The sequence below is a fragment of the Falco peregrinus genome, chromosome 2, assembly GCF_023634155.1.
Source record: "Falco peregrinus isolate bFalPer1 chromosome 2, bFalPer1.pri, whole genome shotgun sequence".
NCBI lineage: Eukaryota > Metazoa > Chordata > Aves > Falconiformes > Falconidae > Falco > Falco peregrinus.
In genome coordinates this window covers 11,547,683-11,572,240 of record NC_073722.1, presented here as the reverse complement: position 1 = coordinate 11,572,240, position 24,558 = coordinate 11,547,683, and the positions used below count along the sequence as shown (strand labels likewise).

Here is a 24,558-nt window from a genome sequence, read left to right as displayed (position 1 = left end):
GCCTCAGAAGTGATACCAATGCCAAAAGGCAATCTGGTAACTTCTGCGTCCTCCCTGGGGTTGCTGCCTGGCTGTGCACTGGCGTGGACGCACCAAGGCTGGCTCAGCTGGCTGGTCAAGTCCTCCTCCAATGTGCAAGGCTGGCATAAGCCAAGGGGCAGGCAGGACCATAAAAATCTCTGGATTAAACTGCTTTGCTTGCTGCAGGTGTGCCTGAGCTATCTGGGATAACAGTGTGTACCTAGATCAAAGAGTGAATTCTACCTTTTTCATGGAGATGCACTGAGATTTGAGCACTTCTTGTCCCCTGGAAAGAGGCATGGAAAAATAAGAGGAAGTTCTGAACAGCTCCTATTTCAACTCAGAATTTAAAGAGTGTGCTTTAAGTGGGAGAAAAGGTGAGAAATAAAGATGAAAAATGGAAATAAAGCAACAGCAAATGGCAAGATATCCCTCAGGTACCAACCTCATTACTGTCATGTCTGAGGAGGTGCCTTTAAATCTATGTTGTTTTCAGAAAACTGAACTGGGATATTTTCCCTAGTTTCCCTGAAAGGGTTTAATAAATTGAAGTTAATTAATTATTAATAAAAGATATACTCAGACGATTAGCGTGATCTCTCTGCTTAGACTATACTGCTGTCCAAATAAACATTTCTTCCAATTTTTTGTTTAAATTAAGAATAAGTAAAAGCCTGCGTTGTGTAACTGGAATAGAAATTGATATGGGAGCAGGTCAGGTTTGCCCTGACTTAAACTTCTGTGGTACTCTGACCTCGCCGGTAAGCGTTCACATGATTTACAGTGCCGCATCTTTCTGCCCTCCCTCTTCGAGCCTTCTGTATGCAGAAGGAGTGCCTTTTACAGGGAGGCATTGTGCTACTGGAAAGTGGCCACAGTTAACTTCATGTGCTGTTTTTACTCAGGTACAATTCTTTGACTCATAAAGCTGATGGGGTACCCTGTAGTGGAGCTCTCTCTATATACTCGGGATTGTATACTTAAGGGGAAGGTCCCTTCTGTGTGTGACAGGTTATGCAGTGGGCAGGATTTGTTTTTGCTACAGAGACAGCTGGCTGTATACATTTTCTACTCTATGTATTGGCTCTAATTTCAGCAGCATGTGTTAGAGAGAAGAGTGGGAGTCTTTCATCCCAGTGAACTTCTCTGCCACCCTGCCTACAGTGAGGGGCCTGGACCCTCTGGAAAAGTGTGAGTAATACTGATTATATCGATTTATTTTAAGGCAGGAGTCCTCAAAGTGTGCTTTTAGAGAGACCTCTCAACTCTCCTCCTTGAAGTGCAAGCAAGATACTAACAAAGAATAAACCACTGTAGTTAGGGTCCATTTTGTTGTAAAAGAGTTTATGATAAAAGTGGACGCATTTGGTAGAAGGGTATTCTCTCTTAATCTTTGGATTAGATTAAACGTGGGAGGGAAGGAAAAAGGCTAGAATTGGTGCATTATACACAGAGGGGTTGAGCTGTTGGCTGTTTGTAAGCTTATCTGTGAAGCATGAATTTGAAATGTCCTTAGAAATCCATGCCACTACTTTCTTATTGTCCCAGAGACTTAAATTCTGAGGCTCTGGATAGCCTGTACCTCCCTGCAAATGTCATGAGGGGGAAGAGGGCAGATTTCCGACGTGGTAGCTGTACTGCACACAATTTTAAAGTCTAGAGTAGACAAGACAGAGATACCCTCATTGTGCCCACGCACTGCATGTGTCTGCTGTACCTTGGCTTCATATTCTTCTTACTAAAAGTCACAAAACATGATAAAATTACTACACTTGAATAGACAGCGTCTCTGAAGAATATATTGTGAATGTGGAAAGGAGGAATTTCACTTTCAAAGAAAAAACAGAGGCACAATCTCAGCACTAAGATGCTCTTCTCAATTGAAGTGTGGGAATAATAAATATATGGAGCTGCACTAGCACAAACTGCTGAAGCACCTTGGCGATGCTCCAAATGAGCGCCTATTCTGATGGAGTTTTTCATACCTCAAGAAGACATAGTATGCACATTTAGATGCCAATAAAACGATTCCCTGTGGGATCCATAGGCTGCATTTCAATGCTGAATTATGACAGTCTGGATGATTGACCACCAATCACCAGTGAAGTATTTCTGCACATACATGCTTTTCTGCTTTTTCTGCAGTTTAATCCCTTCTCGTGGTAAACTCTGTCACCGCTTCAACCTTTAACTGAGATGTTTCTGTCCATCTCTTTCAATGCATATGTTGGGCTGTTGCTGCTGACGCTAAAGAAGCCCTAACGACCTGGCAGTTTGTTGACTGGAGCCTGACCTTATTGCATTCATGACCTGCAAGAGGCCACAGCCAAGACTACGAAACTGCATTACACAAATGTAGCTTTAACAAAAGCTACGTTAGTGTAATGTAGTTACAAAAAGCTACATTAAATAAACCAAAAGAGAAATCCATAGATGCAACTATTGCTCATCTGGTAATTGAAAGAAGAACGGGAACTAAAAATCCCGTTACAGTTTTTCTTGGGTAAGAGTATAGTTTTCTGCTTCAGGAAAAAACCAAATAACTTTGAATGTATGCTCCATCTAGTCTAAGTTGTATGCAACGGGAGGGGAATGAGCTTGCTAAACCTGACAGAAAAGAAGGGTGATGTTCTGTTAAGGGTGAGAATAAGGAACTGGAATTCAGATATGACAAGTGATCTGAAAGATTTCCCCATAGAGTGGTCAGTAAAGTAAAACTTTAAGTTCTTGAAATTTCCCTTTCCAAAATTTTGGTTAGATGATTTTTGGTGACAGAATTCAGTGGCTGAATCTGTCACACCTGTGAATTAGGGTAAGTATCATTAACCTTTTTAAAAAAAAGAAAGGTTTGATTCATGGTGGTAAAACATGGTTGACACAAAGTACAGCACCTGGCTGAATAGAAGAGTAAGGCCAATGTCCCAGGGTCCTGTTTCTTGTATACATGATACTGTATAAGTTATATGGAAATTACAATAAAAACGAATAAAGAGTAATTAAATAGCCAAGCCTAAATTTGATAATCTAGGCAGCTGTTGTATGGATTCTTCACATTATAAGCTTTCTATCTAGTGTGAAGAGTATTCATCAGGAAAATGGAGAAATAAGCTAGGGAAAAAAAAACAGATTCTGGGTGCTAATTCTGTCTTTATCTTGATTTTTTTTAGAAATACTGATTTTTTTCAGAAGTGCTGATTAATTCTGTTCACATGCCCAGCCTAGCCTGAGACTGCTCAGGTAAAATCCTGACTCCCTGAAGCAGACAGCAATCTTGCCATTGTGCCAGGTATCTGGCACATGCAGCTTTGACAGAAATTTACCCTGAGGTCTTGTTTTCTTGAAAGCCATGGGGTATCTCAGTGTTTGCATCCAAAAGCTGAGGAACAATAACAGTGACTGAAAATTGTGTCATCCTTCTGATGAGAAACACACAGAAAACTCAAGAATAATATTTATGTACAGCATTGCTTAGGTTATAGCTGCATATATCTTGAATATGAAAAATGAGACAGTATAAAACACAATCATGTTTTCAGATACACAGGGCTTCGGTAAGAATTGGCTTTCTCTCATGTGGAGTTTTCTTGCTTGGTACCAGGCGTTAATGATTCTTGTCTGCTAAAAAAAAAAAAAAAAATAATCAAAAATATTATAAAAAAGTCAAACCACTCAGCTGAAATCATCATGCCTTTTGAAATAAAGCTGTAATAGTGAGAAAAATAGAAGGGATTTCTGAAATCCCTTTTTTTTCTTTTTTTCAGCTGAAAATTGACTGGCACCTATCAGCAAACTGGAGATGAGGAAACTTTCCGAAGTATTTGCCTTCTAAACTGCTGTTATTGTCTGTGGTCTTCTTGGAACCAGATTTCTGTTTGTTGACTGCATAGGCATTTTGTTGGAAGGTTTTTACTGAAAATATGAGAAATAACATTTGAATTGCTTTTGGATTTCTTATAGGATTTTGTCTCATTTTTAAAGCCTCTAAGATGGATGTGTATTTCATTCCTTCTCATTTTTTGTTTTTCTTCTAAATATCTTCTTTGTATCTGGCACAAAGCAGAATGCGAAATAATTAAGCAAGTAATTTGTGAGTCTCTGACTACAAAATAACACTCCCCCAACATTCTTAGTAATTCCGTTTTTAACTAAAGCTTTGACCTGTAGTACAGACAACAACAAATTGTTTTAGACTTGTCAGAGTTCTCAGTTTGCATTATAACTTAAAAAAGTATCCCTATCTACTGAGATTTTTCTATACTTCACAATGATCCTATTCTCATTTAATTCACAATGACACCTTAGTTCTTAAATTGCTTACAGATTATTCCCCCCCGCCCCCCAACGCTAGCTAAACTATTTCTTAACAGTACAAAAGGAGCTGAAAATTCCCAGTCAAAACTTTCCAGTGCTAGATTATCTATATGAAATAAATACATTTAAGTATTTTGTTCTCCTTTGACATTTGACACCAGACTGCTGCCTTCCTACTGGGCTACTTTCCGAGGCTCACAAACAACTCTGCGTTATACAGAGGCGACAGCTTAATTTTCTAAACAATTTTTCATGCCATGCCACCCACACAAAAGAGTCTGGGGCTTTCCTCGCCTCTTCAGTCTTTATATGCTTCCTTTTTATTCCCACGTCTCCAGTCAGTGTGGCAGTGTGTGGCCTGGAGGCTTGGCTTCTGACTCTGGATTTGTTTGATGCCATAAGCTGATATACAAATGCCTGGAAGGATTGTCAAGGTATGCTCGCTACACGTAGAAATTAAGGAGGTTTTGTGGGCTTGGGAAGTTGAAACTCAAGTCCAGGCTTGAGTTTTCTATCCTTGACTTTGCTGTGCGTGTGTTGTAGTGTTCCCATAAAGGGGAATGCTGTGTGTGTGTGTTCATAGCATTCTTCAGGGGAAATGTCAAAACCGTAGCTGCTTTGGAGATACAACTGTGTCCAGATATTTGGCCCCAGCTCTACAAGTGCGGAAAAGCAGGGGCGCCCCTGTACCAGGCATGTTCAGCCTGTATCATTATTGTGTATATATGTGTGCGTGTGTATGTACGTGATACCTGTAGTATCATTATTCCCCGTGATGCTCGAGTTTTTAATTTGCTGGAGTAGTGCAGTGCAGCAGGCAGAAATGTTGTGAAGGTTGTGTTAGACACACACCATGAAAGGTCCCAGCAGCGCAGCCAGTCCTGGTGGCCAGAGCCCACCCATGGCAGCGGGCAACCAGCACGGGGAGCTGATGCCTTCGGCCAGTGCTTTAGCCCTTTGCAGGGTGTAGGTGTCGGAGGACAGGCTGTGGATAGGTAGTCCAGGGCTGATGGTGAAATGCAAAAGGAAACCATTTCACAGTGACAATGTCGGTTATGCTCTAAAATGTTTGTTCCGGAGAAAACATCTATGAATTGGGGGAAAAAAACCCAACCGCACATCCAGAGAGAAATAATAAAAGGCTGTGCACAGTGCCAGCTACTATTAGAGGCTGAGGGTTTATTTTCAGAGCATCATTTTTAGAAATATTGCTTCAAATAATTTCATCGGAGTAAAGAAAATTGCACCTTATACCTTTTTGTTCTGTCTTCAGGGTGGGTTTTTATGGAAGAACAGGGCTGTTCTGAGTGTTGGACAGGTTAAGCCCTGCGCTTTCAGAAGAGCTCTCTGAAAAGACAGGGAGCATTGTGTGTTGCGGTTGCATAGTGATACCGCAGTCCTTGCTCTGTGATGAATAATTCAAATGAAAGTGGTTGGTGGGCTACAGGTAATCAGAACAGATTTTGTGAGTATGCTGTGTAATGGGGGAAGCAGGCAGTGATGCGCCTTTTCCTGCTTCATGCTCTCCTTGGGACTGGGCTTAGATGATGGAGGATTCTTGTGAAATTTCCGAATATAACAAATATTCCCCTAACATCAAACAAGTATTCCTTATGATGGGTAGAAGTGATAACTGGAGGTAAGCTTGAACTCAAAGGAGAAAAAGTGCTCCTATTTTTTTGTTTATTCTTAGCGGATAGCATTGAGAAACAGCGTATACAACAGTACTCATGGGAAAGGCTACAAATAGCGTGCTCACTAGCAAGCTGTGAGTATTTAGGAAAAGAATTTTCTGCATCCAGCTTTCCTTAGTTCCCGCCTTAGAAATTTCACATGGTCCTAAGCTTTGCGTGCATGTTATCCCTATACCACAGAAAAAGCAAGCACCCTTTTCACTGTGTGGGAGTGTTAATAACTATGTCCAAGGGGCAAACATGTGTCCTTCTGGCTAGTGGTCAAATGAAATTTGAAAGCTATTCTACTGTCCAGTGTTTTTACTGAACAGCTGATGCGGACAGCTAGATTGCTGGGAGCTGCCTCAGGATTGTCTGGGAGGTTTACTGGGCTTCTGGTTTGATCTTGGAACCATCTTCATGTGTAAATAAAGGATAAGCATTAGTTAAGAGTGATTACCTTAAAGTATTAGATGTCTTAAGATGTCATGTGCTTCTTCATTAAATAGCCTTTGAAAATTAAAATAAAGGTCATCAGCCCAACCCAGTTCTGTGGTTAATGCTTTTTCCTGGTCTGATTCATCTAGTTGGTTACTTCATTTATAATCTTTTTTTTTTTTTTTTGGGGGGGGGGGGGGGGCAGCCTATGAAATGTACATCAGGGGAAAACAATTCTGCATAGCACACCACCTACTCGTGGCTTTGCACGTAACTGATGCTGTGAAAATCGGTTTGGTTTGGACTGTATGGTGACCAGAGGAGGTCCTGCCCGCGGGCGGTCTGTGCAGTCACCTATGGCATGAGCTGGAGGAGCACTCGCTTCCCCGAGATGTTGGGCACACGATGCAGTGACAACAGGAGCATGAACTGTAGGGAGAGGTGAGGGATCAGCTGCTACACACATCAGCAGAGGGAGGGGTAGGATGTGTTCAGAAAATAGGCAAGCACTACCTGCGTGTAGTCAAAAGCTGCAATCACTTCAGTTTTACCTGTGTGCATTTAAACCAGATAAGATTTTTTTATGCCTTCTTTTATCTCAGTGCAAATTATTACAGGTGAGTTATAACTGCAAACACGAGGCTTTAAAAACACTGAAGTTTTACAACTGCCATGTGTTGATGATACTCCAGGATCTCCTCTTTCTCACATAAATTTGAAAGCACAGTAGTGCTCAGAGCTCAGTGCCTGCTTGTGAAATGATCAAATGCTTTAACTGCTATCTTTTTTCCCCCCCTCAATCCTAGGTCCTAATTAAGCAGTAGCTGTAAGAGCAGTAACTGCAGTAATAATTTCTCTTTGCACTGATCTAATCGGAAGCCACGAGCAGCTGCAATAGTTATGCTGTGAAGGATTTTTCCCCTTTGGCGTATATTGCACAGGCTGTCCCTTGATTAAGTTACAAGTGCTTGAAGGCGATTGATTTTTGCTGTTTTATTCGAATGCTCCTCTTCTTAACAGTTTAATTTCTCAGGTTTGAATTGAAACGATCAGATCACGAAACAAAAGTATTTATGCATCTGATTACCTGTTTATCTGGTCAGTGAAGCTCTAGGATAACACAAAAAGCCCTTTCTGATTCCTGAGCCGCTGGAGATCTTGTGCTCTGGGGTGTTGTCTGCCCTCTGCCAGATCACACATGCGAGGTGGCTGTAAATGTTAGTAGTATTTCTTAAGAGGAAGTGTTGTGGCGTTGCTTACCGACATCCTAGAAACACACTGCGTGTATGAACATTACTGTACTGTGGAAGTAACCCCAGGTTTTCATTAGGCTGGTTTGGGTGTGTTGCTAGGCAACTCGGCGTAACGAGGGGGTTGTATGTATTCTTTAGGTAGGGACAGGTCCCTATAGAGATTTCCAGGTAAGTAACATAGATGGGAGAGAGGCTGATCAAGTGCGACACAAGCTAAGCCCTGCAAACTTAACTTTCGTTAAGAAGAGTTTTTCAAGACAGAAATTGGATTAGACCCAGGGATGACGTATCCTGTTTGATTTCTTTTCCCCTTGCGCTCTGACGAGCTTTGTGTTTAGACAGGCTTTTGTTTCTGGCTCCTTTTGGTTGCTTTAAAAAAAAAAAAAATTGGGAGTGTGTCTCGGGGTACCGAGGGTGATGTGCTCAGCTTGATTGGCTGGGTTTGCTTGCGAGTGCTTTGTTCTTCCCACTACCCCCAGGTCAGTTGTGCAACATGCCACTACTGTTTAAAAAGAAAAAAAGAAAGGGGAAAAAAAAAAAAAAAAAAAGAAATGCTGAGTAATGCCAGAGGTTTCTCAAATGGCTGATGCAAACCTGGAGAATTTGCATCATCATTCAGCTGGAGTAACTTGGTATGACAAGAGCTTAAATACAAGTCCACGCGGAAGCCGAGCTGGTTTCCAATGATAGGGCAGTACCAGCTCGCAGTGTGAAAGCGCAGGTGTTCCTGAGCAGTGCTCAGATCACAGAAAAGGCTCAAATACACTTTAGGAGCTTGCTACCTGTGTGTAGGAGCAGCTGGAAAGATAAGAGAGGGCAGAGGAGGAGGCTAAGTAGTTGGCTACACAGAGAGGAAAAAAAAACAAAACCACTACCACCCTTGAGTTTCTGCTGAAAACTTTTCTGCCTGCGCTTGCTGTCGGTGTGCTGGTGGCACTGTAGCATGGTTAGGAAAGCTGCTGTAACCACGGTCTCTAATGGGAGCTACTTGCAGGGGCAAGCTAATGGCAGGTTGCCCTCTATGGACAGCGAGCAGCCAGCCCAGGAGGGAAAAGTTGTGCTGAAGAAGAAAGTGACACTTTTGAGGGGGATATCCATCATAATTGGCACTATCATTGGAGCTGGCATCTTCATCTCTCCCAAAGGCATCCTGAAGAACACAGGCAGCGTGGGCATGTCCTTGACTGTCTGGACAGCTTGTGGTATCCTCTCCCTCTTCGGTAAGTCCCTGACAAGTTTCTAATTGGTGTAGAGGGGTGGCCGGTGGATTATTGCTGTTATTTGTCAGATTTTGCCATTGGATAGCAAGGCACGGCGTGGAGCCCAGGACCAATGGGGCTATGGAAGGGCTTTGCTGTCTGATAGGTTGTGTGGAGGGCGCAGAGGTATGCAGCCCCCGTCCCCCTGCTGCCTGTTCGGTAAAGATCGGAAGCATAAATTATTGTTTTATATGGCTCCCTAATAAATGTCCGGTTTATGCCGTACAATGTGCTGTACATATAATGTTTTTCTTCTGCCTGTAAGAGTTAGTTTATGGTTTGCTTGTAAGGCCCCTGGCGGGTCTGGGGCGCTTCACTCAAACACCAGCAAAATGTTTAGGCAGCTTGATTTAGTTCCCAAGAGGCTAGAGCAAGGACTGAGCGGAGCAATTCCCCCCGGACATAAACTGTATTGGCATGAACAGGAGCAAAATAATGACAGTAACACCCCCCCCCTCCACCCTCCCCCCCCCCCCCCCCCCCCCCCGTCTTGTATGACTGCTCTTTACTTTGTTCCTTGTTCAAGATGTTGCTTTGAAAGGCTGCGCTGCAAAACACAGGGTGATGGAAACAGGTCTGTAATGCAAGTTTTATTGCTGGCCCGCCTATTGTTACAGTTTTTACTAATTTCATGTATTTTTGAAGTGTTAACTTCTGAAGAATGCCAGTTTATTTGTTCCGTACACAAAGCCCCCATTCAGAGTGGCAAACCCCACCCTGGCCTCTGTGGGACAGAGGGTTCATTGACCTACTTAATGAACTAATCTCAAAGAAGCTGAAGAACTAACATGAATATTGGCTTTATTTAAAACAGAAACAAGTTGTTTTCTGGCAGGAAGTGAAGAGGACAAACACGGGCTAACACGTGTCTGCTTAATAGGTGGAACATGCAAATGACACCCTGTGTGAATTGGCTCTGAGCTTAAAAGGAGCAGGGGCTGTTTCCAGGCTGAGCCCACCCAAGCCCAACAGACCGTGCAAGCAAGTTAGGACCCGTGTTGGTCAAATGTTAAATGCATTGGTACAATGTGCAGCATGATCTGTTGTACAGACAAGGAAGTCCTGCCTGTAACCAAAATTCCCCTGCAAAGAAAGACCTCAGATACAATTTGTAACCCTGTCAGAAGACCCTGGTCTCTAGATGTAGTCAAAACCGAATTCGCTTAAGCATTGCATTTTTAGCTTTAACTTTAATAGTAGTAGTTTTCTAGCTGTGAAGTAACGTCTATACAAAAAAAAAAAAAAAATAAAAAATTTAAAAAGTATCTTTTTTATCAGACAGCTTTTCTAGGTCATTTTCCAGATCTCAGGACATGAAGAACTGTGTAATCTGGTCCAGCAAAAGATACTCTTTCTCTGAATAGACTTGTTACAGTTATTTTTTCTGTATTTTTTTATGCCATGGGTGGTGTTAATTCCCTGCGTGACTTAATTAAAGTAAAAATCACATGCAAAGATTACTTAAGGTCTTGCTGAGACTGTGTGTTTAGCATGTATTAAAACACAATTTCATTTCATTCTGAACCTCAACAGGAGAGGCTGGCAAGAGAAAACCCATCATTGGGGTTTTTTTTAATATGGCTGTAAGAATTCCTTGAAGTACATTTTCGGGTAAGCTGAAGAACAGCAGATAAAAGCTGCCACATTTTTGTGAAGCCCCAAACAAAGCAAATGAACAAGGATGGAATTTGTCGTAATGCGGTACAGCTTTAATGGGCTTGTACAGTTTAGGTGGTTTTGACAACTGTAGTTTTCATCTTTAAAGTGCTGCAGCATAAAAGCACGCAGGGAGCAGAGCTGAAAAGAGTTCATATATGTTGCTGATCTTAACTTTATGTGATGTGGTATTTACAAACTTTATTCCTGTTTTCATCTGGCTTCCCAGACTCTTCTAAAAGGGCTGCCTACATCTATTGAATGTGGTACACTTCTCTATCGATGGGGCCCACCTGTGGAGCTAAGAATCCCCTGGCTTTGTGACTGGGTGATGGCTCATTAAGCATCAGTAGCAGATGGTGCATGGGTGAAGAAGGCTTCTGGCAGGTCCTCATCCCTGTAGCGTGCTGCTGCCTGCTCCGTGGTGGCAGAGGCCAGGCGTTGTGCTGGCAGCAGCCTTGGGGAGCTTTGTGAGAGCTGGAAATGCCACCAGTGCTTGCTCCAAAGGGTTCCGAAGCCCTTCTACATGAACTAATGTAGCAACATGATGACAATTTGGGTTTTATTTTAGTCAGTGTAAATGCACCGAAGCATGAAATAAGCCTCATGCATTGAAAGCATGAAGTGGTCTGTATTTAAGGCAATGCAGAAATGAGCTTTCATTGTATTAGTAGTACACAGCCACACTGCACCAGTGGTGAAAAGCCAGGGCTAAGCCATCCTCCGCATTTTTTATTGAAGGTGTTGGGAGTATTATTGAGGAAAACTCTTAATCTGCAATTCCTGCTTCCAAATTTTGGCCAGTGATTGCTTTGCCCGTGGCTAAGGAGAGGTAACACAGTTTTCAGGCTTTTCTTTAGTGGCTGAGCCAGGCATCTCTAAGGCTGAAAGGAGCTGATCGTCATCTGATAAGAAGCAAACGTGTCAGAAGGCTTTCACGTAACTAACTGCACAGTCAGGCTGGCTGGGGAGCCGGGGTAGCTGGCGTGACACAGCATTTTGTTGTCCCTGTTCACAGGATACGGACGGATAATGAAATGTGCTGATAGCTAATAGTTTGTTCAGTGGTTTTACACGTAAATGTGACTGTATGTATGTACAGTTGGGTTAACTGCAAGTCTAGCTGAATGAATTAAAACAAAATTGCTTGAAAAAAAATGGCTCAAATATATCGAGTAGTTGTGATACCATGGCAGCTCCATTGTTTAGCTTATAAGTGTTTTGAAAGGTGTTTCTGGATATCTCCTGTGATGTCACGGTTGAATTCTCACAGGTGCCCTCTGCTATGCTGAACTAGGAACCTGCATTAAGAAATCTGGTGGCCACTACACCTATATCCTGGAGGCCTTTGGCCCGTTACCTGCTTTTGTGAGAGTCTGGGTTGAATTACTCATCATTCGGTAAGTGGATCACGGCTTTTCTGCATTCCTTTTCTGATGGCAATACACTTTTTGATCATAAAAAAATTATCACCATTACATGATGGGCAAAACTAAGCAAATGTACCTTGATCCATTAACTGTGTTCTTTTAGTATGGTTGCTTCAGAGAATTTAACAGTGCTGTTTCGCTCGCCAGCATTGAAACATTCATGAAGACATCTATGCATGCATGGGGGAAAAAATGATTCTAAGGAAACTGCCTGCAGCACAAGTTTAGCTCCTTGCTTTAATTTTGCTAAGCTTACTGTATCCAATCATGTCACTAATGATGCTAATACCCATACCTATATATAGTATCATGGAAGAGGGAAAGTTACCTTTACATTTTCTCAGCCTTGGCACTAGCTTTTGGAGTGGTTGCTCTTGTCTGTGGATAGAGGAATAACTCTTGGTGGAAGCTATTGCCCAGTAGTTTTCAGATTTGTGGGCGCCAGATACTCTTTATATGACAGCTCAGGTCCCTATTTTTTGTTTTTGTAGGGTACTGGAGAACTTAATTCTTCATTACTATGAAAAGCACTAGCTGGCCAAATAAAGCAACATGAAGTCCATACATATCTAAAATTCCCAAAGTATTGTTTTGGTGTGTAAGCCTGTCACTTATGCAGCCCTTGACATCGTAGAGGTGAATTACAGTATGAAGATGCCAAATCCATCACAAATAAATTTTCATCGTGTAATCGTGTAAATGGATCTTTGTATCAAACTGAAATATGGCCTTTAAAATTTTCAAATTTCTTTCTTTTTTTTTTTTTTTTTTTTTTTTTTTGGGGTATTGCTGAGGCTGGAGAGCTGCTCATATGTACAGCAGGGCAACTCACTTATGCAAAAAGACTTCGGGAATGCTGCATTCCTGCTGCAGGCTAGTTAGCACTCCTTTCCCCTCTTCCGCAATCAGCAAATTAGTCACCAAAGCACAAGCTTCATTTCAAATCACAACTATGTTTACATAATATTGACAAGTTCTAGCATAGACTGTCTAAAAGCACTGACACTGCTGAGTCATTATGAATCCATAAATCCTTATATTATTTCCGGAGGAAATAATTGTGTAGGTCAGATGGTCCCTTACATCCTCCCCACCCATACGCAAACTTTAACTGCTTGATTTCCATCAAATGTGATGAAAGAGCAGATGTCTTAACTGTATTAAATTTTTACCAAAAAGGAAGACCAGACAGAGAAATTAGACCTCTGTTTTCACAGTGAGAAGTGCAGTGCTGCAAACGCAGCTCTATCATTGCACATCACAAAATCAACAGAACAGAGCAGTGTTAGAAATCCCCCTCTTAACCTGCACCTTGCTAGGCAGGGAGACCTCACCGACCTAGGCACAGACACCCGCAAGAAACCAGGCTTCGTAAGTTCCTCTCCTCGCTAAATTTTTTTTTCTTTTTTTTTTTCTTTTTTTTTACATATGACAGTGTCCTAGGGGTGTCATGAAAACACTCTTAGTCATCATGATCTGCCCCACACCCAGAAAATAATCATCTTGCACGGGAAGAAACATCAGTGGATTCTTTAATTGTCAAATTTGAGAGGCAGCAAGGGAAGCATACTTGTTATAACTTGCGATGATCAGAGCAGTGCTGCCGAAACTCTGTGTAGAATTTTATATCGGACTCCTGCACCAGTAAACTAATTGGCTGCTGCTATCAAAGAAGCTGAGACCTAATATGTATCTAGGAGGTTTTTTTGGTAGGTGAAGTTGCACATAAGCTTCTCAGTGAAGCCGGTTTTTTTTCTCTGAATGATTGCAGGATTATCACACCCATGGGCTTGTGGAGCAGCTGCAACCAAAATTAACATTTCTGGCTCTTATATATCTTTTCAGCCACTATTTTACAGTTAGGAGACACTTAAACTCTGCCCACATACTGATGAAACTGTGCCAGCCTCACGTGCTGCTTAGATGTGCCTTACACTGTGCTGCTCCTCATCCGGTGTAAGTAGGGACTTTTCTCCCCAAAAGTCAGGTTGCAGGTTTATTACTACCTCTGAAAAAAAAAAAAAAAAAAAAAAAAATAGAGAGAGGAAAAAAAACAAAAACACCTTTTTTGTTCTCAAACAAATAAAGACGGCTGTGTGAATGCACTGCACTGCTCAGCTATGGCAGTTGCTAGACACAGGTTGGGTGAGACTGTGCTGCCACGCGCCTGGCTCGCCTGTGGCATGTGCTGGGCCACTGTACCTGCTCCTTTCCCAGGGGATTTTTGTGCTCCTTGCCCTTCAATGAAAGCTGCTAACATGCTTTTCTGCCTGCTCCTGAACACACAGCTTTTAGGGGGCTGCCAGCCTGTCTGCAGGCAAAAGGAAAATACCCCATTCCTTCAAAAAACATAAACCGTTCCTTTTAAAAACAGTGGTGTGGATAGCAGAGACCGCCTCTTTAAAAAGGCCTTTCTTAAAATGCGAGGGAAAAATCCAAGGAGCTGGGATTGAAGAAAACTCTTTGGGAAAGCTCCAAAGATCTGATCTTTCATCTGATCTAGGACGCTTCAAACTACTTTTGGCAGGCTGCAGCATTTAGAAGCTGGAAGCCTGGTGATGATCTTATGAAAATTAGAAATATCGCACCAAGGTAAAGTCAGTAAATGCCTGTATATCCAAGGCAGAGGACGCTCAGTCCCTGGGCGAAGGCAAGAGTTGCAAAGACAGCTGTTGGCCAGTGAAAGGAACAGTCCTCATGCGTGGGGGACGCGCAGGCAGCAGCCCTCACTTGTCCACACAGAAACTTTCTGAGGAAGATGCTTCTGTTCTTTACTGTTCTGCAGTTGGACCCAGTGCAATGTGTGACATTTTGGTTGAGTCACAACGCTAAGAAAGTGGGTTTTGTTTCCAGGGTGAAACTCTCTCGTGGAAAATTCTTTTATCATTTGATGGAGAATAATAACTTCTCTGCGGAATTTTTATGCTGTTCCATAGCATTTTTAGCAACTACATTTTTATTAAAATTCTGTGAGGTTAGGCATTATTTTATTGAATGCTGTAGAGTTTTTCACAAGAAATTTGCATGGACTCTTGTTTGACTCAAAAATCCTTTCAGACAGAGTCATATGCCCTTTTGTCCTTGTTGTGAGCGAGCATGTGACGAAGCACAGATGCCACCAGTTGTGCTAGGAAGGGTGAAAGTGTCCTCCTAAACCAAACGTGAACAGACCACTGGAACTGTACTATGCAGGCAGTGTCTGAACTGAGGCACAGGGCAGTTTGCTGTAAATGTGTGTCAGTGCTAAGGCTTCTGGCAAACCTTTAGCTTGTCTCAAAGAGAAAGGCTGTACAAATATTATGACTGTTCCAAGTTTGCAAATGCAACCAACACCTGCATGCCCTTCTTCACATTTCTTGGTTTCATGGTAGGTGCTTTCTGTACTTCGAGGATTTTTGCTCTGACTTGCAGTGCTATGAAGTTGTTAGTCAATAACAGGAAGAAATTCTGTTTGCATTTTAGGAAATCCCATTTTCATTCATTTTTTGCTTTGTCTCAGGTTTTAATAACAGATGGGTAGGTTTTGGATACTTATTTAAGTAAAGCAGAATTCTCAGCTTGATTGAAATTCATTTACTTCTCTCTCTGAGGGGTGAGAGATATCCAGCCACTAAAATTCAGTCTTCAAAAACATTTCCTCAGGGTTTTGCGCTTATATTCTAATTCTGGACATGTCCACTTCAAGCGAGTGAATGAAGATTTCTATTGATACTTATCCTCTCTGTTTACGGCTGCTTCACAACATGGAATTTGTAAGAGCGATCCTGGTAAGAAGCATTGCTGCCAAGTTCAGAAATGCTGAGCAAAGTTAAACTGCTTGTGGTTTCCTACCACATTCAGAAATCATGGCACATGGCAGCATAGTTACAAGCAGGCATTAAAATTAAGTACGGTTCACAGTTCTGTGATAGTAAAGTTGCAGCATGATCCCATGAGAATATTATCTATGTACTATTGCAGATTAATTTTGTGATTTACTTTTGTTGTTGTTTTTACTCTAGCCCTGCTGCCACAGCAGTGATATCGTTGGCATTTGGACGTTACATTTTGGAACCTTTCTTTATGCAATGTGAAATCCCAGAACTTGCAATTAAACTTATTACAGCTGTTGGCATCAGTAAGTATCCAATTTTAGGTTTCAGGAAAGGGTAAAGATGATGTAAACTGAAAAAAAAAAAAAAAAAAAAGTAACTGCACACTGAACAGGTAGTTGTTTCGTGTGAAGCATTACAAAATGACTGTGCATCCAATGCCAAGGGCATCGACATGACTTTTTGCCTGAGTACGTGTGTTTGTGAACATACGCGGTAGTAAAAAGAATAGCTGACTTTATTAATGGCAGGGAAAATCTATTGCCAAGGCTGATTCTGTTGCCACTTGAATTAATGGCAGAACTCTCATTACTTTTGTGGAAGCAATTTCAGTCCCTAAGAGGTGGTGAGCCAGTGCCAGAGATATGGAAGAATGATTACCTGATTTTAAGTGCTTTGCTCTACCTCTATTTTAGGAGGCAATTGAGTGCCAAGTATGATGCCATGAAGAAATGTAGTTCTCTTGAGTGGAGCACAGGCAACATGAGATCATCCCTAGTCCCACTCTGTCATCCCCAGCAATAAAACTTATTGAGGCACTTGTGGTTCAGGAAGCAGGAACCCAGCTGATGAAATCCGGGAGCAGGGTGTCCAGCTTGGTGAAAACACATGTCTGTTACCAGCAGCTTGTCCTACTCTTGCTAACTTTGCAATTAGCATAAAGGGACAATTTAGGGCTACAGAGAACCAGTAGATGCTGGTGGAAGGAGGGAGGCTACCCATGCCTGGGCTGCTGTGGGAGGCTGCGTGAAACTGGGAGGCAGGGATGGTGATGTGAAGGGACTCAGGAGCAGTGTGCCTGTAGTGCTAGAGGTTTGTTTCCAGTTCTTTCTGGTCACTGTGATGATGCTCCTTGCACACACATTCCCCTTCAGCTGTGCTGGGAGGAGAGCACAGAGTAAACCTGAGTAATTAGTAACAGATTGTTCCTTTCAATTTAGTCCAGTGCACCTATGAGGAACAAAAGGATGGGAAAAAGGAATTAAGACATGCAGATGATCAAAGGCATGCAGGAGACCCCTTTGGTTTTGCACAATAATAGGTTCAGATGGCTTTTTCTTTCTCTGGGGTAGGGAGTTTGATTGGCATTGAAATTTCCAGTCTTCAGGTTACTGTGGCTTTTTGTAGGAGCTCTCTTGATAAGAGTTCCCCTCTGCCAGGAGTGTTAAAAAATATCAGTATGTGACCACATTTCTTTCTAACTTAATTACGCACAAACTATAGGTTTCATAGAAATAATTGAATTAAGGGCTTGAATTTTGAGGTCAATGACTTTTTATAGCTACATCTGTCTAAAATATTTCAGTGTGAGATAAGGGTGAAACAGATGTTCAGTAACTCCAAGGTCACTGAGACAGAAGGAGTGTTAAGTGAGGACTCCATCAAAGCATTTTGTTAAGTGCGTGTGATTCAAGCACAATAAGTGAACAATTTGAAATAGGTTTTTATTGCTTTTAGTTTAATTGAAAATCTGTGTGATAAGCCAGGGCTTCACAAAGTAATTAAACAAAGAAGTAGTATTGCAGTGGGAGGGTGGAGTTATGCCGAAATAATTACAGCCTAAAGGCAGAGCGGAGTTTGCAGCAGACTGCTCCTATGGCGAGAGCGGGTCTGTACAGCACAGGTAGCATGAGCTGTCATTTCACTGAAAGAAGGGATTCTCATAGAGAGTTTGTAGTGGTGGACGGGACAATGCTGTGGAAAACAGTGACATGTCAGACGGAGGCTTTATCTTTATTCTTTGCAGTATTCTCCACAGCGGAGCTTTATTTGTAGCAGTTTTTGATCACATGCTACTCTGAAGCTGAGGGTTCCCAGAATGTTTGTCTGTAATTCTTGTATGGCAAGAATTAGCTGTTGTGGTGGTAATTGTTATGAATGTTTTGTGTTGTGCGCGTAAGCAGAGTAACAGGTAAGATTAAGGTGGTGTTGAGCTGAACAGACACATTGGAGCCCTGAAGATCTTATAATTCACTTGAATGGTGCCAACGGTAGTGTTTGCTTCCAGTGAAAATGCTGAGTTAACCAGAAAGGGAACTGACGTGCCTTTTGTCATCTTACCCACCCCGGTCCCTTCTCCCTCCTGTGCCTGATGACAGAGCGCTCACCGCCTATCTGCCTGTGTTGTGTGTGGGAAAGGGCGGTGGGAAGCACCATGAAGTTCTGTCCTTGGGTGAGACTTTGTGCTGTAGTTTTACCTTGTCATTTCTGATCATACTAGAAAGGGCAGGAAGAGATTTTGAAGAATGTCCAGGTAATCCCCTGCCCCCAAACGCAGTCGGCGTATCTAAACAATTTCTGGCAGATGTTTGTTTAAACTGGTCATGAAACCTCTGGTGAGGGAGTTTCTGCAGCCTCATCTAATAGTGTAGCCCAGATTTTTCTATCCTTGTCACAAGACACTTTTTTTTTTTTTCTTTTTTCCCTCTCTTTCCCCACCTAAACCTCCCTTTCTGCAATTTAAGCCTATTATTAAAAGGTCGTGTGAGATGCACGAAACCAGGATTATGATGGGGAGTGGCAAATACTGTTGTTCCTCTACCCAGCTGCAAAGAGGTACTTCTCATAGCGGGGCTACAGCCCAGTCTGCTCCTCACCATTCCCACTCAGTGCCTCTGTGGTGACAAAGGAATGATGGTGCCGTGGAGATCACATGAGAGCTAAAATGGAACTACTGGAGATGGTGACCTTTGAAAAAAATCAACTAACTCTTGGTTCATTACTTATAGGAAAAAAAGCATCTGCTGGGCACAGAATTCCCCTCAAAATCACATCTGTTTTGAAGAATTTTGAACCACCTGCAGAAGGAAATTTTCTGTTTCACAATATGGTGCTTTCATTTAAACTTTTTTTTTTTTTTTAATAAAAACAGCCTTTCAAGTCCAAACATTTCAATGGCTCAGTAGAGAGAAGGGTGCTTGTGTGGAGGTTCTCTTCAGATACCCCAGCTTTCTGAACCTCTGAAACGAAGGCTGCCTGTTCATTTCAAACTTAGAAATCACTTTAATTCACTTGATATTTCTCAAGTGAATCCTTGCAAGGAGAAAAACCTTGGCAAATACTGGGTATGCATATCTCAGTCTATCTGTCAGTCTGCCATAAAATTTTTCTCAACTCGGTCTAACTGTACCTGAGAGAAGAACAGAGATTTCGAAGATATCTAGTTACTACAATTTTTATGAAAATAAGTGGTCAGGTAAAGGAGAGAGAACCTGGATGTGTCTTGGCATAGGGAGGGACAGCTGAAGAAGATGCAAACAGGAGACGAGGCCTTCAAACAGCCCCAGGGCACAAAGCAGAAGGGATGCTGTGAGCCTTTGTTCTGATGCTGAAGATGGTTTTTTTTAGGAGAAAGGGTTAAAAATTCATGTCTGTCTGGAAAGGAAAGCTGGTAGACTCCTCCATATTCATTGTTTCTTCCAATAAAGAAACATCCTATCTCCGTGCCCATCAGCATTGCAAAGCTTAGTGATAGACAGTGCAAAACCCACCTATACTCATATACCGCTTCATTTGAATCTTTTAATTCTTTTCCTAATGGTAAACTTAAATGTATTGGTAACAGGGAGGGATATACTGTGCTGTGCAAAGGCATTGAACTGTACTATCAATATGTAACCTGAACAGATACACACTCTTAACTGAGCCTGTTAGAATCTTTTCACTTGGCCTCCATATCAAAAAGCAGATAAACAGGTTTTGGCTATTAAAAACTGTGAGACTGAAAGTAGATTGCCAACTTGCACATGTTTTTAAAGTTTTTGCACTCATTCAAGCATATTTTGGGTGTTTTATGGTACAATGGTGTATAATTTCCCCTCTTTTTGGGAGGTCTGCCAAAAAAATGCTCCAATACCCCAAACTATGGCTGTTAAAGACAACGTTATGCTTGAAAACCAAGGTCAGCTGTGCAGATCTATCGGTGCTTGCTGGCAAACACTCCAGCCCAGAGTTTTATTGCCAAAAATTGGGTGTGTATGTGTATCTATAGTCAGTTGAGGTTTTTTTTTTCTTTTCCCCTCCATCATGGCAGATGTTACAGGTGTCACTGTACCGCTGACAGTTTTCAGACAAGCAGTTTGAATGAAGACAACTCTTGGCTTGCTGGGATAGCAAAAGCTGCTCTGATGGGTGCTTTGTGCCTCTGGTGACTTTGTTTTAATTGATGCATTAGGATCTGCAAATTGAGGGTATTTTTTGCTTTGTGTGAATGCCTTGACCCTAAAAGCCTGACAAGTTAGGGGAGGGCAGTTTTCTCTGTTTCCCGCTGAGGCAATGGTACATATATTCTCAAAAAGTAGGCCAGGATGTAATGCTTACTGCTGCTTCTCCCATTAGATTTCGTTATCCATCTATAGCTGTGGCTGTGTGAAGGAAAGAGACTGTGAAAAGCAACACGACCGGCGTTACCATTGTGTTTGATTGTTCATGAACCCCGTTTTGTTCTCCTTCCATACTCCCCTTGGTTAGGATTCATCTTGCTTTTAGTTAGGTGTTTAGTCTAAGGTAATTGTCTATGCTCCCCATAGAGTTGCTGGAGAAAGAGGGAAAGAGACACTTCCTGAAGGCAACTCATCTCATTTGAGATAGGCATCTGAAAGAGGTGTTATTATTCATTCTCTGGAGGTAACTATCTCTTCATTGAGGATGCAGCCACATTAGATGCTTGACTTTTAGTTAGCAAAGTTAGATGTGAGTCTTCCTTTCACTGTCCTTTTTTCGGCGGAGTTGCTGCTTCCTTCTGATCTTTGCTGTGATCCTGTATCAAAGCACCTGCAATCAGTTTCTTAAAGTATCTCCATAAGGCCCTATTCATAGAAGAGAGGTGTTGGATAATGACCTAGTCCCAAGGTATAATTTCCTTCTTGAATCCTGGCACAGTTGTCATTCTTTTGCTGCTCTTTAGCAGCTTTCTTCATGACTCCTTGGTTGCCTTTCACTATCCAGCCGCTAACAACCAGCAGTATGTGATATATATATATATATATATATGTGACAGCAGTAAAAGCCCCACATCCCTATGCTGTCTGTTACACATACAGAACTGGTAAGACTAAATATTATAAGAAGACTGTAAATTCTTATAGCCTATTAAGTCCAATAAAAAGGAATAAAAAAAAAAATACCAGATTTGTCTCAGATATTCTAAGAACTTGAGTCTCAGCCCTGCAACGTGAACTACTATATTTGTGTAGTCGTCCAGCTCTGCAAGGGACTTACTCTTATGGAGGACCACCAAAACTAATGGCATGTGCACTGGGCTGGCTGCAGGTATAGCGTCCTTTCAGCTTCCCAATTAAATGAAGGGCCTCGCATCTGTTTTGTTTTCTCTATTTAATTCGAAAGCCTCCGATGAAATATTTGGCTGGCTCGGACTCACGGTTGGGGATTGAGAAGGTTTTAACACAGCCTGCTTGCTTTAACGCAGCAAGTGGGCTGTCTTCATGAAAATACCAGCCTGCACGTTTTTTTCAAGCTGGTGTAACTCTTAGCAGAGCTGGGGCTTGTGATTTGTGTTTGGCTGGCCAGCAAGGAAGGTTATGAGTTTCCATGTGAGCTGACGTTAGTGTGCGGACTAGCGTGCCATCCGGTGACATTCTTATATGCCCATCAGGAAGGTGAAACGGATGAATTAGAAGACCTGGAGGAAGGCTCTCTGCAGGGAGGATGCTCACGTTACGTATTCTAACCTGTGTAAGGAAACAGATGGATTGCTGCAGTCAGCTTGAACTCTGAATAAGCTGGATGCCAAACTGCAGGCACTTCCTTACACATAGAACTCTTCCTTGACATCTTCTTGTGGCCTAGTCCCTGCCTGGGCTTCATCTCCTGGGAAAGAAAAGTACTATATTCTAAACTTCCTAGGAAATTTGAAATAAGCCAGTGCTTGTTCATGGCACTGCATTTTCTTTATAACAAAACACTATTATCAAAGGAATATTTAAAATATATTTTGCTTAAATGGCAGTTGTTAACCTTCCTGGTAATCAAGCCCTAGGAAAAGAGGGGGAGCCTCAATCAGTGTTAATATTCAGCAGCAATCTAAAGGGATCTTTCAACACTTAAAGGAGTGAAGATGTGTCAGGTTAGTATTGAGATAATAGAGTAATGAATCAGACCTCTGGGATTTTCTGTTTCCTGCCAAGTATAGGCAGACACAGAAGTAATAAAGCAAAAAATATATATTTGGATCTCCAGTGATACTTTGCAGAAGTCCAGGTGGTTTCTTTGTGACTTAGAAAAGAATGCCTCATTTCTGAAATGTGGTGAAATGCAGAACTGGAGAAACATTTTGACCTTTAAGACCTTTTTCTGGTGAAAAATTCACATTAAGTGATGTTGTGAGTTTATGTTGACTTTGATAAATCATTCATTTTAGAGTGGGGCCTTCTCTTTCCAGAGAAAATATTTTCCAGAAAATATATTTTTTCTGGAATTTTTATTTAAATAAAAATCTCTAAAAAAATAGTTTGGAATCCAGATTACTTGGAATTTGGTCCCTTTTCCATTAAACCAAAAATATTTTTTGTTTAAACAGAGGAGAATTTTTTATGATAGATTTTGTCGCTTTGCTGGTGAACAGAATCTGTATAAAAGACTTGGGATAAATCAGTGGGTTTTGCTGCCAGAAAGCTTGTACATGCCAGATTTACAATTCCAGCTCATACAAATGAGCTCCCAGACCCTGGCGGGAGATAGCAACTTGTATTTTTACACATCCCAAGATGTGTGATATGGCTGATGATACGCACAAACCAGTGCTCTTGAGAGAGTTTGAAGTCTGGGCGGAATGTGATGAGGAGGTAATTCATTAGCTCCATACGATGGCAAGAAAGGGAAGATGAGTGAGCAGGCTTGTTTGACTACGTTCACCTTTCCCCGCAGCAGAGGGGGAAAGGGGTATTTCATCTAGTGAAATGAGTCACATATTCGGTTCTTTAGGTAATTTTAAAAAAAATAATATCTAAACTCCTTTATTGATTTTTGTTTTGCCGGGTAGTTGTTTAAATAAGCTAGAACAACTGGCACTCAAATGATAAGACCTACCATCCTCCTGTCAGTCAGTGCTATAGTAAAGGCCAGAAGATGCCCTCCCTGACCCAGAAGGAGTTGTGAGCTGAGCAGGGGGTGTAAAAGCCCTTCTCACTTATCTCTCTGCGTGTTGGCGAGGCACAGACCTGGGCTTTGTTTTCAAGAATTAAAAGGTCTCTGTTTCTTCACCAATTCCCAACAGGGATGGGCACGTTACTTGCACTCTGGCCCTCCTGGATCTCTGGTGGTACAGCAGTAAGGGAGGAGAAAGAGTGGCAAAGAGGAGCAGAGCTAATAAGGTAGTGAGTGACAAATTTATGCAGGGCCTAAATGGGGATGAGAAAGTTTAATATGATTATTAATTGTTATTGTTTTCTGAAAATGCAAATCTCGACTCAAACCGGCACTGATACAGAAGTCTGGAGTGACAAAGGTCAGGCAATTAGTTTTGTTCCTCCAAGGCAGGGTCCTGCCAGCCCATTGTCTACCAACATCCAACAGTTCTGGGTAAAGAAGCTGTAACTTGGTGCAGAGGCAGCCGGGCAGAGAATGGAGAGATGGATGGGCCGCGCAGTGGGGCAGACGGAGGGGCTCAGCTTGAGCGTTTTGTGTGGCATCTGGAAGGGGAATGTGAGAAGTGGGAGGGCAGCAGCTGGAGAAGCTTATCAGGGTGTATGTCCTTTAATGCATCAGGATCTGTGGTGTGGGTGGCCTCTCTGCTGGCAAAGAGTTTTGTGGCGATTTCAGCAGCACGTGTATTTCTTTCTGACATTTCTTTTTCCCCTTGCAGCACTGGTGATGGTCCTGAATAGCACGAGTGTCAGCTGGAGTGCCCGCATTCAGATTTTCCTTACCTTTTGCAAGCTTGTAGCGATTCTGATAATTATAGTCCCTGGAGTTATCCAGCTAATTAAAGGTATGAAATGAAAAGTAAATGCTTTTAAAGTGCTTTTATCTTTACCCTCCCCGGTCTTTCCCCACCTGCCTCCACCAAATAATGCTTACAGCAGCAAAATCTCTTAATTAGTCTGTGCTTGCTTAACTGAAGCTCTGTACTGTCATGTAATTGATTAGAAGTGGAACTACACTGGGGTGAACTGGTATTTCCTTCAGCATGCCAATGAGTCTATTCAGACCAGACCTGGTTTTCAAACGAGTGACAGGATTACTCTTCTCTGGAATTTGCCTTTAGTGTGAACCCTGTGAAAGGGGCAGGGTGGGCTTTAACGGCAGACGGGCATACCCCTACCCAAAGCACGTGCCTGTTCCAGGCAGAATGTGTCTCCTTTAACTGGGCTAGTGCCTAGTCCTGTTCAGTACTGGGTATGTGGTGGCAGAGAGGACTCAGAATTGGGGAATATGTGAAAGAGACAGTGTCATGGATTCTGTTCTAC

At 42.1% G+C, this 24,558-nt stretch overlaps 1 protein-coding gene and 1 long non-coding RNA gene across 3 annotated transcripts in view; one reads left to right on the top strand and one right to left on the bottom strand.

Moving 5' to 3' along the window:
- Positions 1-24,558, top strand: part of SLC7A11 (solute carrier family 7 member 11) — a 113,788-nt gene that overhangs the window by 44,144 nt on the left and 45,086 nt on the right. The window contains exons 4-9 of one of the 2 annotated variants that reach the window (XM_055796517.1): positions 208-398; positions 3,783-4,766; positions 8,691-8,916; positions 11,885-12,011; positions 16,043-16,158; positions 23,955-24,080. In XM_055796517.1, coding sequence (XP_055652492.1) covers positions 4,746-4,766; positions 8,691-8,916; positions 11,885-12,011; positions 16,043-16,158; positions 23,955-24,080 — 616 coding nt within the window. In that variant the 5' untranslated portion in view covers positions 208-398; positions 3,783-4,745. Of the gene's footprint in view, positions 1-207; positions 399-3,782; positions 4,767-7,825; positions 8,917-11,884; positions 12,012-16,042; positions 16,159-23,954; positions 24,081-24,558 lie in introns of those variants that run through there. The other variant, XM_005239851.3, reaches the window with a different exon arrangement.
- Positions 3,461-7,816, bottom strand: LOC129783855 (uncharacterized). Its single transcript, XR_008745895.1, has 2 exons — positions 7,531-7,816; positions 3,461-3,639 (listed from the first exon to the last, which is right to left on the bottom strand). It is a non-coding gene; the product is annotated as an uncharacterized LOC129783855 (long non-coding RNA).